Below are 12,671 nucleotides of genomic sequence, written 5' to 3'. Positions count from 1 at the left end.
TGCCGAGCACTACTAGTATTCCGGTCGCGAAGTTAGTGGCGAGCCGACCTTGGAAGATGTCGACACCTCGCTCTAGCGGATCTCGTCGCTGCGAAGTACACGTCGGTTCAAAGCCAGGGCATCGCTTCCTCTTTGCCAGGGGTATCATGCATGCGAGCCCTCGTCACACCTATCGATCAGTGGCCTACGTATATGTATAAAGGGAAACGGCAGACCGTCGACGGTCGTAGTGGTGGGTGCCATGTATCATGTTATGTGGTGTGTGTGGGATCCGGGTATTGAAGATACCGAATTACCCCCAGGCTTATTGCCATGAACTCTGGTTACCAGCAAGGCGGGCAGACGACGACTGTTTGGCTGATCTGGGTAGCATTCTCCCTGGCTTCGTAGAGGCTCAGCTCTGCCGAGCAAGCGTACATCAGGAGGAAGGGAGGCCGTGAATCTTTGCGCGTGAACGTAGCAGCGAGTCGCCATTTATAACTCGACCCACGAGAACTACCGGAGCTGTCCAGGATGGCACTTACACCTGCTCCACTAAGGATGTCTCAAATGCCGGCTATTACCTACCTATTTTGAATCACTTGCAGAATTGCGGATCCTTTCCCGGCGGCATCACCAAGGCATCAACCACCTAGAGAAAACCTGCCTGCCTAGGAAGGACGAGGGCGTTTTCTACAATTGTAAAGCAGTTCGTATTTGCTACGACTATCTCGATGAAAATCACAAATATGTAGTTGGAGGCTTCAGAACGCGTCGTACAATGTTACCGTCAACTTCGAATTATCTTCGAGGAAACCTATACACATCACTAAAGGTCCAACGCCGAATACAAGCCGGATAGAGGCTACGTCAAGCTCGTGACCCTCCATCCTAACCCCCCATTCCAACGGAAAGCTGTGCTCATCTATCAGCCACAATGCTACCGAAGAAGGGTTTAATGCCTCCTTTGGCCGATTAGAGAGTGCTTAGATGCTACGGACCCAGCACAGCCTACGTACGCCTTCCTAGAAGCACTATTTTCTTACGACGAGGATATCACAAACATGAAAATAGTTGCCTGATATTGCCGGGAAAGACACGCAGTTGAATGGGGGGAGAGGGGGGTCACGTTGTCCGACTTGCTCCACGGTTGCCTGCCGGTGTTGTGTGGTTGAGCCTTGGGTCGCAGGCCATTGGACCGGCGATGAGCCGTCGTGTCCGGGAAAATATGCGCATATCAACGGCACGGGTCTGAGAACCTCGGACCACCCATTCGCTCCCGTGGCATGGTAGAGAAATCGATGGATACTTCCGGGCGGCCTTTCAAATCGTGGATTACGTGCGAATGTAGGTATCATTTATTTGGGCACTTTTCGGAATACGTGCCCTGCCATAGTCAATCCCACACAAAGAGGCAGACTCTCCTAAGTGCCGAGCGAGGAGAGGAATAACGCCCTGCGGGAGTTTGATACCCGGGAGTACCTCCAGAGCCTTGGGACACCGTTGTGTCTTCGATAACGCTAACCTGCAAACGTCGAACCGGGATTCTGCGGGGAAAATCATCACATGCGCACGGGTATAGAGGCGAAACCACCATCGTCATCATCGTCACCGAATTCTCGTAGGCATTGCAGTGGTGGTCTAGCAGGTCTAGTCGAAACGAGCGGCCATCGGGTCCGCTCCTTCTCTTCCTCTTCCTCTTCCTCCACGCAAGTCCATAACCAGCCGCCTGCACCCTAGGCGGATGCGTAAAACCATGTTCCAGATGTGAAAAACCGACAACTCCATTTTTACGCGCGACCGCGTGAATGATGCCTAGCAGAGAGATAGATATCACGGTAAGGGGGGAAGCCGTGTGTGCGTGTGTGACAGAGTGAGGGCGTTCCGTTTATCGGTGCTATAGACACGCAGCGTGTTAGTCTCGTCGATCTCGTTCTCGTATATGCAGGTTGACCGGTGCCACCGTCGCGGGAGGAGGAGGGTCGTACCTTGACGAAGCCAATGTCGGCGGCCTTCTCACGGAAGCATTGACGGCAGATGTTGAGGCCGTACTTGCGGATCAGACCAGCCTTGTGGGTGCAGACTCGGCTATACGAGACGAAATTCCACATGTGTTAGCTATCCATTATGTATCTGCCTATGACATGGCATCCTCCGCCCTCGGCTCAAAGAGGGGACCCTGCGACGGGGGCATATACGACATACCAGGAGCGAGAGCCCTTGCCGTAGCTTCGCGGGCGCGAGTTCCAGACAGATTCGTGAGACATATTGTCGAAGAGGCGACGGATGATGCGAGGGCGATCACAAAAAGGACTCGGCGTCAGGGGAGCGGTGCGGTGCGGTGTTGGGTCGGATCGTGATTGTTGTCGCGGGAGAGGTCTGGCGTAGCGTAGAAATCTTTCGGCGAGATTTTGGCGAGAAAATGGACGAGAGAGTAAATTGTGTGCGCCCCGTCGCATCGCTCAGGGCTGCCGAGCAAGCGGGTACCTTTGTACCCTGGTACCCCCATATGTCAAATGTTACGTAACCATATTTTCCCTCACCTTCCCGCGTAAATGCGCAAATCCGGGGAGTTAATGCCGCACGGCCACAGCCACAGCCACAGCTTGTCTCGTGCCGGTGGCGCAAGCTCTTCCTTCTATCGATAGGCGGAATCAATGATACGAGAGCTACCTGAGGTACCTGAGATAAGAGGTAGAGTGAGAGCAGATAAGCTTCTGCTGCTCCCATGTCCGCTCACTCCTCCATTCGCCCATCGCTCAATGCAAAGTGGCTTCTTTGTTGCTTTGTCATATCAAACCATTGTCTCGACTGATTAATCCAGCGCATCCTCCATCTGCCGGGGGACGAAAGCCTACTGATCATCTACCTTCTTAGCCGTGCTGGGAGACTTAAGTTGATTTTTTTACCCAATCTATCCTCGAATTCCAGTTCTTTGTTTTTTTCCCCTCGTTTATTTCTTGCTTCTCGCCGTATCCTAACAACGACCCGGCGAGTTTGATCGCTTATCGTGATTCTGAATATCCGAGCCGAGCCAGTATGGTTCTGGTCAAGAGCTTTGTGCTCGCCGGCCTGGCCGCCCTCGTGGCCGCCAAGTCTGCCGTCCTCGACCTCGTCCCGTCCAACTTCGACAAGGTCGTCCTCAAGTCGGGCAAGCCCACTCTCGTCGAGTTCTTCGCGCCCTGGTGCGGTCACTGCAAAAACCTCGCCCCCATCTACGAAGACTTGGCTCAGGTTTTCGCCACGTCCAAGGATGTGCAGATTGCCAAGGTCGACGCCGACGCCGAGAGGGACTTGGGCAAGAAGTACGGCGTCCAAGGCTTCCCCACCCTCAAGTGGTTCGACGGCAAGAGCGACAAGCCGATCGATTACGAAGGCGGCCGAGATCTCGAGAGCTTGACCAAGTTCGTAACGGAAAAGAGCGGCGCCAAGGCCAAGAGGAAGCTGGAGTTGCCCAGCCAGGTGAACATCTTGACCGACTCTACCTTTAAAGAGACCATCGGCGGTGACAGGAACGTCTTCGTGGCCTTTACGGCTCCCTGGTGCGGTCGTACGTACTATCCCGTCTACTATTCCCATAACGTTCGCACGTGCTAATTGGCCTCTGAACAGACTGCAAGGCTTTGGCTCCTACCTGGGAAACCCTGGCCGAGGACTTCATCAACGAGCCGAGCGTTGTGATCGCCAAGGTCGACGCCGAAGCCGAAAACAGCAAGGCCACCGCCAACGACCAGGGCGTCGCCTCCTATCCGACCATCAAGTTCTTCCCCAAGGGCTCGACTGAGGGCGAGCTCTACTCTGGCGGCCGAACCGAGAAGGATCTCATCGCCTTCCTCAACGAGAAGGCCGGCACTCACCGTGTTCCCGGCGGTGGTCTCGATGCCGTCGGCGGCACCATCGACGTTCTCAACCGCATCGCCGCCAAGTACGCTGCTGGCAGCGGGAAGCTGGCCGATCTCGTGGCTGAAACCAAGAAGGTCGTTGCCGGCCTCACGGAAGACGCGAGGTACAAGTACGCTCAATACTACCTCAGGGTGTTCGACAAGCTGTCGCAGAACGAGGGCTACGTTGCGAAGGAGGCGGCGCGCTTAGACGGTATCATTAGGAAGGGCGGTCTCGCGCCTTCTAAGCTCGACGAGCTACAGAGCAAGACCAACATCTTGAAGCAATTCGTTCCCAAGTCCGAGGAGGAGGCTGATGAAAAGGAGGAGCTGTAAATCCCTGGTTGCAAGACGTGTTGGCGTGTATGAAGAACAAGATAATGAACACAAAAAACAAACGTTCATCTCGTATTGCTCACCGTGTTGCCGTATTAAACCCGAGTGCCGCGTGAAACCGCCCCCTTCCGAAAAAAAAAAGTCATGTCTCAGGCTCCCGTAACGCCATGCCATGCTCCCCAGTAGTGTACCCCGATGCCCCTCCTCCAATCCCCCACCCCCCTCACACCCTCTCGACGCGTCGACTCCAAAGCATTGGGTGTGTCACAATCATGATTTCGACTTGGGGCTCGCACTATTCTCGTCGTTGGCCTGGAGCGCGGCCTCGAGGTTATCTAGGCGTCGCGACATCTCGTCCACTGCAGCAGCGCGGTCAGCACCGAGGCCATACCACTAAAAAAGGAAAAAGAAAGTGAAAAAAAGAAAAGCGTAGTTGTGAGCTCCTCTCTCGGACCGGGGCTTACTCTTAGCGAATATCTCGCTCGACACGCCGGCGAACTTGTTGGATAGCGTGTTGAGCAGCTCCTCGACGACGACGGTCAGCTCGTCGGTGCTCTGTTACCCACAGGGGAGGAGGGGGGCGGTTGTTAGTTAGCTGCTAGCCTCGCGACCAGAGCGTGTGGCATGGCATTGCGCAGGGTGGGAGCGGGCGAGGGGTGGAGGTGTTCCTCACGTTGGTGGTCGCCTCCTTTTTCGGGGTCTCCTCCGTCTTATTGGATGACATTGCCTCGGTATGGGATGGGCGTGTGTAGGGCGGTGCGGTGCCGTGCCGTGTGGGATGGGAGCCGTCGAAGCGGAGGTGGTGGGTAGGCAGGAATCCAGGAATCCGTAGATTTGGGTAGAATTGGGGGAGGGGTGGTTAGGAGGGTAGGCAGGTCAGCCTGAAAAGGAGATAAAATACTGAGGGCAATTGATTAACCCGGCACGCGTCCGGTCGCTGATATTATGGCATTATGGTGTAGGTGCTGGATATATGCATATCTACCAATGCGGGCTATGGAGGCTACGAGAGCTTTTTCTCATTGGCCTGTGCTGATTAATACCCAAGGCTTAGATCCCTTAGTTGCATAACCATGCGTAGTTGATGAGCGGTGCGCGGCCGGATGTCGGCCCGCTATCAGCTGATCCTAGGTAAGTCAGACTGTCGTCTGCGCGATACGTCTGTGCAATACATATCTGACAGGTCATCTGCCACTGGCAGACTCACGGCACAGCGCCCCACCAGGTGGCCTGTCAAAGCCATCAGGGACTATTTTCTCAGGAGTGGGCTCAATCCTACAACACCAAATATACCTGCCTATTCATCATCTTCCTAGCCTTCATTCTTCTACAAAACAGAAGTATGTGCGATTTTTTGAGCCGAGAGAACTCACATGAGATATATTTCTCAGGGCCCCTTCGTGCTGTTTACGAATGAAGTTTACCGCTGCTACGACTACCCCTATCGTCCATACAGGGGCAGTGGGATGTCAGGCGTCGACAGGACAACAAGGGTAATTAACAATTAACCACCCAAGGCGCTCTCCTGTGATCACAACTCCCCCAGCCTACTATTCATCCTATCCGGAGGATAGTTATAATACGCATAACCCCCTGTCATGCTGATTAATTGCGGGATTAAATACCCCTGTAAATAGCCCTGTAAATAACCCTGTAAATAACCCTGTAAATAACCCTGTAAATAACCCTGTAAAGGGGTCATTTGGGGGAAACTCTGTTTTTACTGGCTAAAAAACGCGCTATGGGTCCCTAAAAATGCGTGCACCTAATAAAAACGGCGGGATAAATGGAGTCTTATAATTTGAAATCCTTACGTATATTTACTGACGCGTTTTCTACCCCTATTTCCTGACCTTTTCTAACGCGTTTTCTACCCTTATTTCCTGACCTTTCCTGACCTATTTTGCCGTGACCTTTCCTGACTTTTCCTGACCTTTCTTGACCTGTTTTGCAGTGACCTTTCCTGACCTTTCCTGACCTATTTTACAGTGACCTTTCCTGACCTTTCTTGACCTGTTTTGCAGTAACCTTTCCTGATCTTTCCTGATCTTTCCTGACCTGTTTTGCAGTGACTTTTCCTGACCTTTCCTGACCTGTTTTACAGTAACCTTTCCTAATCTTTCCTGACCTGTTTTGCAGTAACCTTTCCTGATCTTTCCTAATCTTTCTTAATCTTTCTTAATCTTTCCTAGTCTTAGATTTTAATCCCGTTAAAAATTATATATAATTTCTTACGTTTTCTATGTTTTTTATTATAAATAAAGTTTGTAAACGTAAAAATGGTTATTAAATAAACTAAGTATATTTATGTAAGTTTTCTATATATAATTTTTTGCGCTTTCTATATTTTTATTATAAATAAAGTTCGTAGCTCTAAAAGTCGTTATTAAATAAACTAAGTATACTTCCTATATCTCTCTATCCTCCGGATAGGTTATTATTTTTAGCGTAATTGCTAAAAATAAGCCCGAATTATTCTGCTTCGCAGAATAATTCGGGTCTTATTTTAAACTATACCTAAGCAAGACAGTATCCCTGTACAGGCCAAAGGCGGCTCTCTATAGGTACATGGTCGCCATCTTCACTCCCCTTGCGACGCATTCCGGCTACTGCATCTAGCCACAATATAGCCACCATGATAACAACTCGTTGCTATGTCTCAGCTACAAGATAACAGAGGCACCCTCTTCCTCCTCCTGTTGCTATTCTGGCTCGCCACCAGTCCGGACTCAAACCCGGGGTTCATCGCAGGCCCCGCCCTGGTCAAGAGCCGTCTTGCGCGCCAACGGGAGGCCCTCGGCATCCTAAACAGCACCCAGTGGGGCGACTTCGCGCCACGCCGAGCGGGCAACCCGCCCGAGGCCGAGTCCAAGTACTTAAACCTAACCGGTTTCCGAGAGGAAGACGGCTATGCGTGGGAAGACTTCCAGCGCTTCCAGAACCGATGCGAGGAGTGGAGCGCAAACGCCGTCGGCATCCCCGAGGCCTCCGTGCCGGTCTGGCAGAACGCGACCGGCATCATACGCGGCCTATGGCACAGGGCGAACACATCATCGCCGCGGTACCACTCGAGCTACAACCTGAGCCAGATCAGTCCAGGTGTTACGTGGTCGGGCTACCACTCGGAATGGACCCGAAACGCTACCGGCACGGACGGGAGGATGCTAGTGCGCATAGAGGACTACGAGGATGGCGCGACAGAGCCGGAGGAGGTGGACAAGTTAGTACTAGAGAAGGCGGAGATCAAGGCCCGAGAGGTAGCCGCTACGATCAACGTCGATGATGCCGACGGAACCGGGAGCAGCTGGGAAATGCGGCTCCACGGCGTTCATTGGCCCCGCCAGGGAGTCATGCTCTTCACGACCACGAGCGAGAAGTTCGCCGGCATATTCGGCCTACCTCATCTCACCACCCGTGAAGACTTCTTCGAATCCAGCAAGGCCCTGTTAAACCGGACTCTAGACAAGGCGCTAGAGAGGAAAGAAAAGCGCACTTTCGACGACCAGTTTGATCCTTGGACCTCCACGTTAGATGCGCCGGGAGAAGCCTGGAGCCCATCTCCACATTGCGAGTACTTGCTTTACGTCCAGATCTATCCCCTAGATCAGGATATCCTAGGGGTGCAGCCTACCCTAACAGGTCCGGAGAACGTCGCCAAGGCTATCCAGGATATCGAGGACGAGCTTCGCTTCCCTCAAGGCACCGGCCACCGGCGCATACCTCAACTTCAAATGTCAGCTGTCGTGTACTCGCCTGACTGCGCATTCTTCCTCGAAACCAAAGGCCCCCCAGCATATGCGCCTGAAGACGGCAAGCATTTGATCGGCGTAAAGCAAGAAGTGTTTCTCTATAGCGTTAGCACCTTTCTTCTGGGCCTCGCATTCACCATATTTGGACAATTGCAGCTACTCAAGATGCAGATGAGAGAGACCTCTACGCCCTCGACCCTGTGCCGGGTCAGTTTCTACACTGGCTGCATAATGCTGCTCGCCGACGGTATCATCTTCACCGGCTCCGCCGCTTGGAGTTTCTCGGCGTCCACCACACTGCTGCCGTCACTCGCCATCACATGTGTCTCGTTGTTATCCATGACCGTTACCACATTCTTCCTAGCTGAGATCCATAGGGCCCAAGAACCCGAATGGCGACGGCAAGAGCGGGAAAGGGAACGCCAGAATGCACCCACATCTACGACGCCGAGACATGCAACAAGTCCAAACCCTCCCGATACCGCCACCCGCCGATCAGCGTCTCCCCCCATCATCATCCCCTCAGACCAGGATGTCGATGCCGAAATCGCCGAGAACACGAACAACGAGACCACCGGTCTCCCCGCCCCAGTGACGGCAGGCAACCCCACAGCCAACGCGCAGAACCTACGGACGCAACTGAGCAACGTATTCGGGCGGCTGCTGCTGATAGGGATTGGGGTGCTATTTCTGAGCCTGGCGGCCGCAAGCTGGCGGCCGCGGATCCGGGCGGCCTATTTCAATACGGTGTTATTCGTGTACCTGTCGCTTTGGGTGCCGCAGATCTACCGGAACGCGTACCGGAACTGCCGGCGGGCGCTGGCGTGGCGGTTCGTGGCGGGGCAGTCGGCGCTGCGGCTGCTGCCGGTGGCCTACTTCTACGCGGTGCCGGGCAACTTCGCCTTCGCGGAGCCGGACCGGGCGGCGCTCGCCGCGCTCGCCGCCTGGCTCTGGCTGCAAACCTGCACGCTCGCAGCCCAGGCCGTGCTCGGGCCCCGCTTCGGCGTGCCCCGCGGCTGGATGCCCGACGCCTGGGAGTACCACCCGGTGCTGCGCGAGGACAACGTCGAGGCGGGAGGGTTGCCCATCGGGCTGGTGGCGGCGGCAGCGCCGGGAAGCCCGACGGCGGCGAGCGCTCCTCCGGAGCTCGAACGCGACGACGGCGGCGGCGGCAGCGGCAGCAAGAAGCCGCTGCTGGCGCCGCAGCAGCGGACGAGCACCCACGTCATCGACTGCGCCATCTGCCGCGAGGTGCTCGAGGTGCCGGTGATCCGCGCGGGGGCGGAGGACCCGGCGGCCGGCGGCGTCACCGGCGTGCTCGCCCGCCGCGCCTACATGGTCACGCCGTGCCGGCACATCTTCCACAGCGCCTGCCTCGAGGGCTGGATGCGCTTCCGGCTGCAGTGCCCGATATGCAGGGAGGAGCTGCCGCCGCTGTGAGGGCACGAGGCCCGGGAGACCGAGGGGAGGGGCGGGAGGAGGAGCGGAGATGGAAAGATGGTAGGTAGATGGTAGATCAATCGAAATTTCTCCGTTTCGTGTCGTAATGCCTACTTTTTCAGCCTGCCTGTGGGCGCGGTTTAAGCGTGTTGACGCCGTGTAGTGCGTAGCCAGTGGCAACTAGATGGGTGGCGCGACGAGGTCATCGCTATATTTGCGCCGTGTAATACTGCGGACTGTCGTTCCGGTGTCTGTACCCGGAGGCACGTGCTCTGACTGTGCCCTCGACATCTTTTGTACCAAAGTTGTCTGTTGCGGGGAGTATACCCAGCTGTTATAAGTCTTAGTTGCGTAGATTGCTCCGAGTGTGAACGTGAGGAACCTGGCTTGTTGCTGTTTAGGTCTGTCGTGGAGCACGTCGACAACTAATACGAAGTCCGTCTACAGTTATAATGCGATTTGCTGGTTGTCACGTAACTAACTCAAGCAACGTTTGAGAGGATAGTTTACGCGCAGAGGGAGCATGAGAACGCGGGTGAGAATGGGTATATTGACCAACTTGCTAGGAATGAGATATGCAAAAGAGTGCGAAGCTAGCTAGACATATGTATATATGCTCAACGAGCTGAGGTAAGTTAGGTTTATCTCCGCTAGAGGCGTATGCCTACGTGACATGTAAATATAGAAATCCCCATCATTTCAGTCAACATCGCGGAAACTCTAGGAGCATAAGGCCTGTAGTAGGCTTTTTGTTCCTGGGTGTGAGTCTTGAAGCACGAGTCCCTCAACCCAGGCGCTCCAGCTCCCGCCTTTCGCTACTGCAAGTAACTCTGAAGTTTCTTGGACTCGAGTTAGCCTTCGTTCTGGTCGAGCTGATGAGAGAGGTTTTCGGAACGTCACTTACCTGCCACCGCCTTTCCTCGATCTTCACCGCATCCTCGCTCATTGCGTCAAAAGACAGGTTGATAATTCTGAGCTTGTCGCTCTGAACCCATTGGATGTACTGACTCTAAGTAAGCATGAGTAGTGGGGGATCAGGCCGGAAAAGTCTAGTTAGGGAGTTACTCACAGTCTCGACAGATTCGGGCACGATGTATCGCGTGATAGTGACGGGCGATGTCTGGCCGATGCGATGCACCCTGTCCACAGCCTGGGCCTCGGCCATGGGGTTCCAGTGCGGCTCGAGGAGGTGGACGTATTGTGCGACTGTGAAATCCACACTGAGCTATGTCAGCTCTGCTCTGCCGTCTGCTAGTGCCTCGTCAAGGCGTCGTGAATCGGCCCCCTTACCCTTCGCCGGCGCTTCCTATGCTCGCCAGCATGACTGTGCAGTTGCTATCCTCGGTGAATATCTCCATGGCCTCTGATCGGGCCTTCAGGCTCGACTGCCCGTCTATTCGTTGGTAGTTGAACCCCTTTGCCCGGAGGGCGTCCTGGACTAGGTCTAGCATCTTGGTCCAGCAGCTGAAGACGACACTGCAGGCAAGCGGGTAAGTAAGGAGCCACAAAACAATCGCTGGAATGTTCATGTACCGACCTTTTCAGAGGCTTCGGCCTGTCGAAGTTAGCTCTCTCTAAATCAAGGTTCGTCAATAATGCCTCGACCTTTGCCGAGTGTGCAGGACGGCCTTCTTCTGGTGTGCTTGCTTCCCCAATCTGCATAGAGGAGGTATCGTTGAAGATTGTTTCTGGAGTTCCCATATCCTCCCCCTCCATACCATAGACTGAGTTAAGAAACATCTCTTCCTCCTCGGTGGAGGGATCGCTTTCTTCTCTCTTCCAACAGTCAATCTCAGACTAGGGGAACAGTTTAACATGACCACACGCGAGTCGTAGAAGAGTAATGAGCAGCAGAATGTTAGGCGGCTTTGACCGTTTGTTCTTCCGTACATGTTTATCTCTAGACCTCCGAATGACGATTTTTTGCAGCCTCTTTGAAGAAGTCCCGAAACTCTTGATCTTCTGGTAAGAGACTAACATGTCGGATTTTCTCTTGCCATCGAGGTAGGGCACAGACAAATTGCATGCTGCTTTTGTTCGCCGGGGAGGTGTAGCGGCTACTAAACGTCTCAGAGTATCAAGTGACTCGGAACTCCGCAGGCATTCTAGCCGCTCCAGCCTTATGCTATCTTTTAGGGTCATACATGGTTAAGTTGAGAGGATATCTTTCAAAAGTCAAGCCTGAAACCGCTTTAGCGCGGCCAGGGAGAGAAAAGACGAACTCGAAGCATGCCCCAAAACACTCTACGAGGAAAAGAACGCACCGACAACTATATTAGACGACATGGTGAGAAACCGACTACTGAGAATATTTGATTACATAGACGGAGGAGAAGCTGAAGTGAATGTGACCCCTAGTCTTCCCCTTCACACGCCCTTGATGAAGTAGGTTCTTACCCTGCTCAACCCATCTGCCCAACAATTGCTCAACTCCATGTAGGCATCAAATCAAAGCTCCTTGCTTCATGATCGAGAAAGAGTCCGGTCGTTTGGGCAATCTCAAGTCCTCGTCACTTTGGCTTGAAGCACCGGACGGAGCTAGAAAGAGGAAGTAAGAGACATCTCATGAAATATGTACCAACGACAGGTAATAATCCCATGGGATCAAGCTATCGCAATGCGATTACAGGTATCTCTGCCAACGACCCAATTTCCATTCGTGGAGGGATAATCGCAGATGTAGGTCCCATCAAAGCATATGGAGAAGGGAAAGTCCATTTTAACAGCCATCCAGAAAATAGGACTGGGCAAGACGCTTAGCTTGTTAGCTTTCATCTGTTCTCGTCTTGGTTCTGTTTAGGCGGCAAGCGCTAGAAGCCAGGAGCCGATGACAACTCTGATTGTGACCCCCAAGTCCAGTATACTATTCTATCGGTATACTGGAGATGCCTCATGTCGAGAAGCTGGCTAACTGCGTTAGCACTGTACGGATGACGGAGACAGCTTAATAGGTATGATTGACGATAATATTGAATGTGAACATACTATTATTAGTGGTTACAAACATATCGTTGCTGGCCAGGTGAGCTCCCTGCAGAAGACTCGCTCCCTACACGAGGCTCACTGCTTAGGCATATATACCTAGATAGACGTCATCTAAACGTCGAGGCGCTGTGGGGAGTTGAGAAGAGCCTCCGCAGGTGTTATAATGGGGATTCATTCATAGGTAATATATTGAGCTCATCAAATTATGGCTGCTTGCCCTTCTCTCTTCTGTAGCGGTGAGCCGGGCCTTATCTTGAATATAGCGGAGTTTAAATAGAGCTCCAGGGAACCCAGCCTTACA

General features: G+C 53.5%; 5 protein-coding genes across 5 annotated transcripts; 2 read left to right on the top strand and 3 right to left on the bottom strand.

Annotated features, from left to right (window-relative positions):
• Positions 1-1,793: 1,793 nt before the first annotated feature.
• Positions 1,794-2,430, bottom strand: GGS23DRAFT_171417 (ribosomal protein S14). The gene is made up of 3 exons (XM_051511559.1): positions 2,185-2,430; positions 1,968-2,067; positions 1,794-1,876 (listed from the first exon to the last, which is right to left on the bottom strand). Exons 1-3 carry the CDS (start codon positions 2,244-2,246, stop codon positions 1,868-1,870), a joined length of 171 nt encoding a protein of 56 aa, XP_051376040.1. The 5' UTR covers positions 2,247-2,430; the 3' UTR covers positions 1,794-1,867.
• A 434-nt stretch (positions 2,431-2,864) lies between these two features.
• GGS23DRAFT_171365 (disulfide isomerase) lies at positions 2,865-4,280 on the top strand. Its single transcript, XM_051511558.1, has 2 exons — positions 2,865-3,529; positions 3,592-4,280. Exons 1-2 carry the CDS (start codon positions 3,019-3,021, stop codon positions 4,194-4,196), a joined length of 1,116 nt encoding a protein of 371 aa, XP_051376039.1. The 5' UTR covers positions 2,865-3,018; the 3' UTR covers positions 4,197-4,280.
• Positions 4,220-5,231, bottom strand: GGS23DRAFT_171348 (heat shock factor-binding protein). Its single transcript, XM_051511557.1, has 4 exons — positions 5,178-5,231; positions 4,870-5,063; positions 4,661-4,751; positions 4,220-4,555 (listed from the first exon to the last, which is right to left on the bottom strand). Exons 2-4 carry the CDS (start codon positions 4,918-4,920, stop codon positions 4,467-4,469), a joined length of 231 nt encoding a protein of 76 aa, XP_051376038.1. The 5' UTR covers positions 4,921-5,063; positions 5,178-5,231; the 3' UTR covers positions 4,220-4,466.
• A 1,484-nt stretch (positions 5,232-6,715) lies between these two features.
• Positions 6,716-10,029, top strand: GGS23DRAFT_547839 (uncharacterized protein). Its single transcript, XM_051515115.1, has one exon. The coding sequence runs from the start codon at positions 6,851-6,853 to the stop codon at positions 9,383-9,385; it is 2,535 nt and encodes an 844-aa protein (XP_051376037.1). The 5' UTR covers positions 6,716-6,850; the 3' UTR covers positions 9,386-10,029.
• Positions 10,030-10,200: 171 nt separating this feature from the next.
• Positions 10,201-11,365, bottom strand: GGS23DRAFT_592648 (P-loop containing nucleoside triphosphate hydrolase protein; the record flags this gene model as incomplete). The annotated part of the gene is made up of 6 exons (XM_051517908.1): positions 10,201-10,224; positions 10,290-10,388; positions 10,455-10,605; positions 10,676-10,861; positions 10,923-11,182; positions 11,276-11,365. The coding sequence occupies 6 exons, from the start codon at positions 11,363-11,365 to the stop codon at positions 10,201-10,203; spliced, it is 810 nt and encodes a 269-aa protein (XP_051376036.1).
• Between the last annotated feature and the right edge of the window lie 1,306 nt (positions 11,366-12,671).

This window comes from Durotheca rogersii (assembly GCF_024521655.1).
Source record: "Durotheca rogersii strain YMJ 92031201 chromosome Unknown GGS23scaffold_2, whole genome shotgun sequence".
Taxonomy (NCBI): Eukaryota; Fungi; Ascomycota; class Sordariomycetes; order Xylariales; family Xylariaceae; genus Durotheca; species Durotheca rogersii.
The sequence above is the reverse complement of the archived record's forward strand: the minus strand, read 5'-3'. Positions and strand labels throughout refer to the sequence as shown.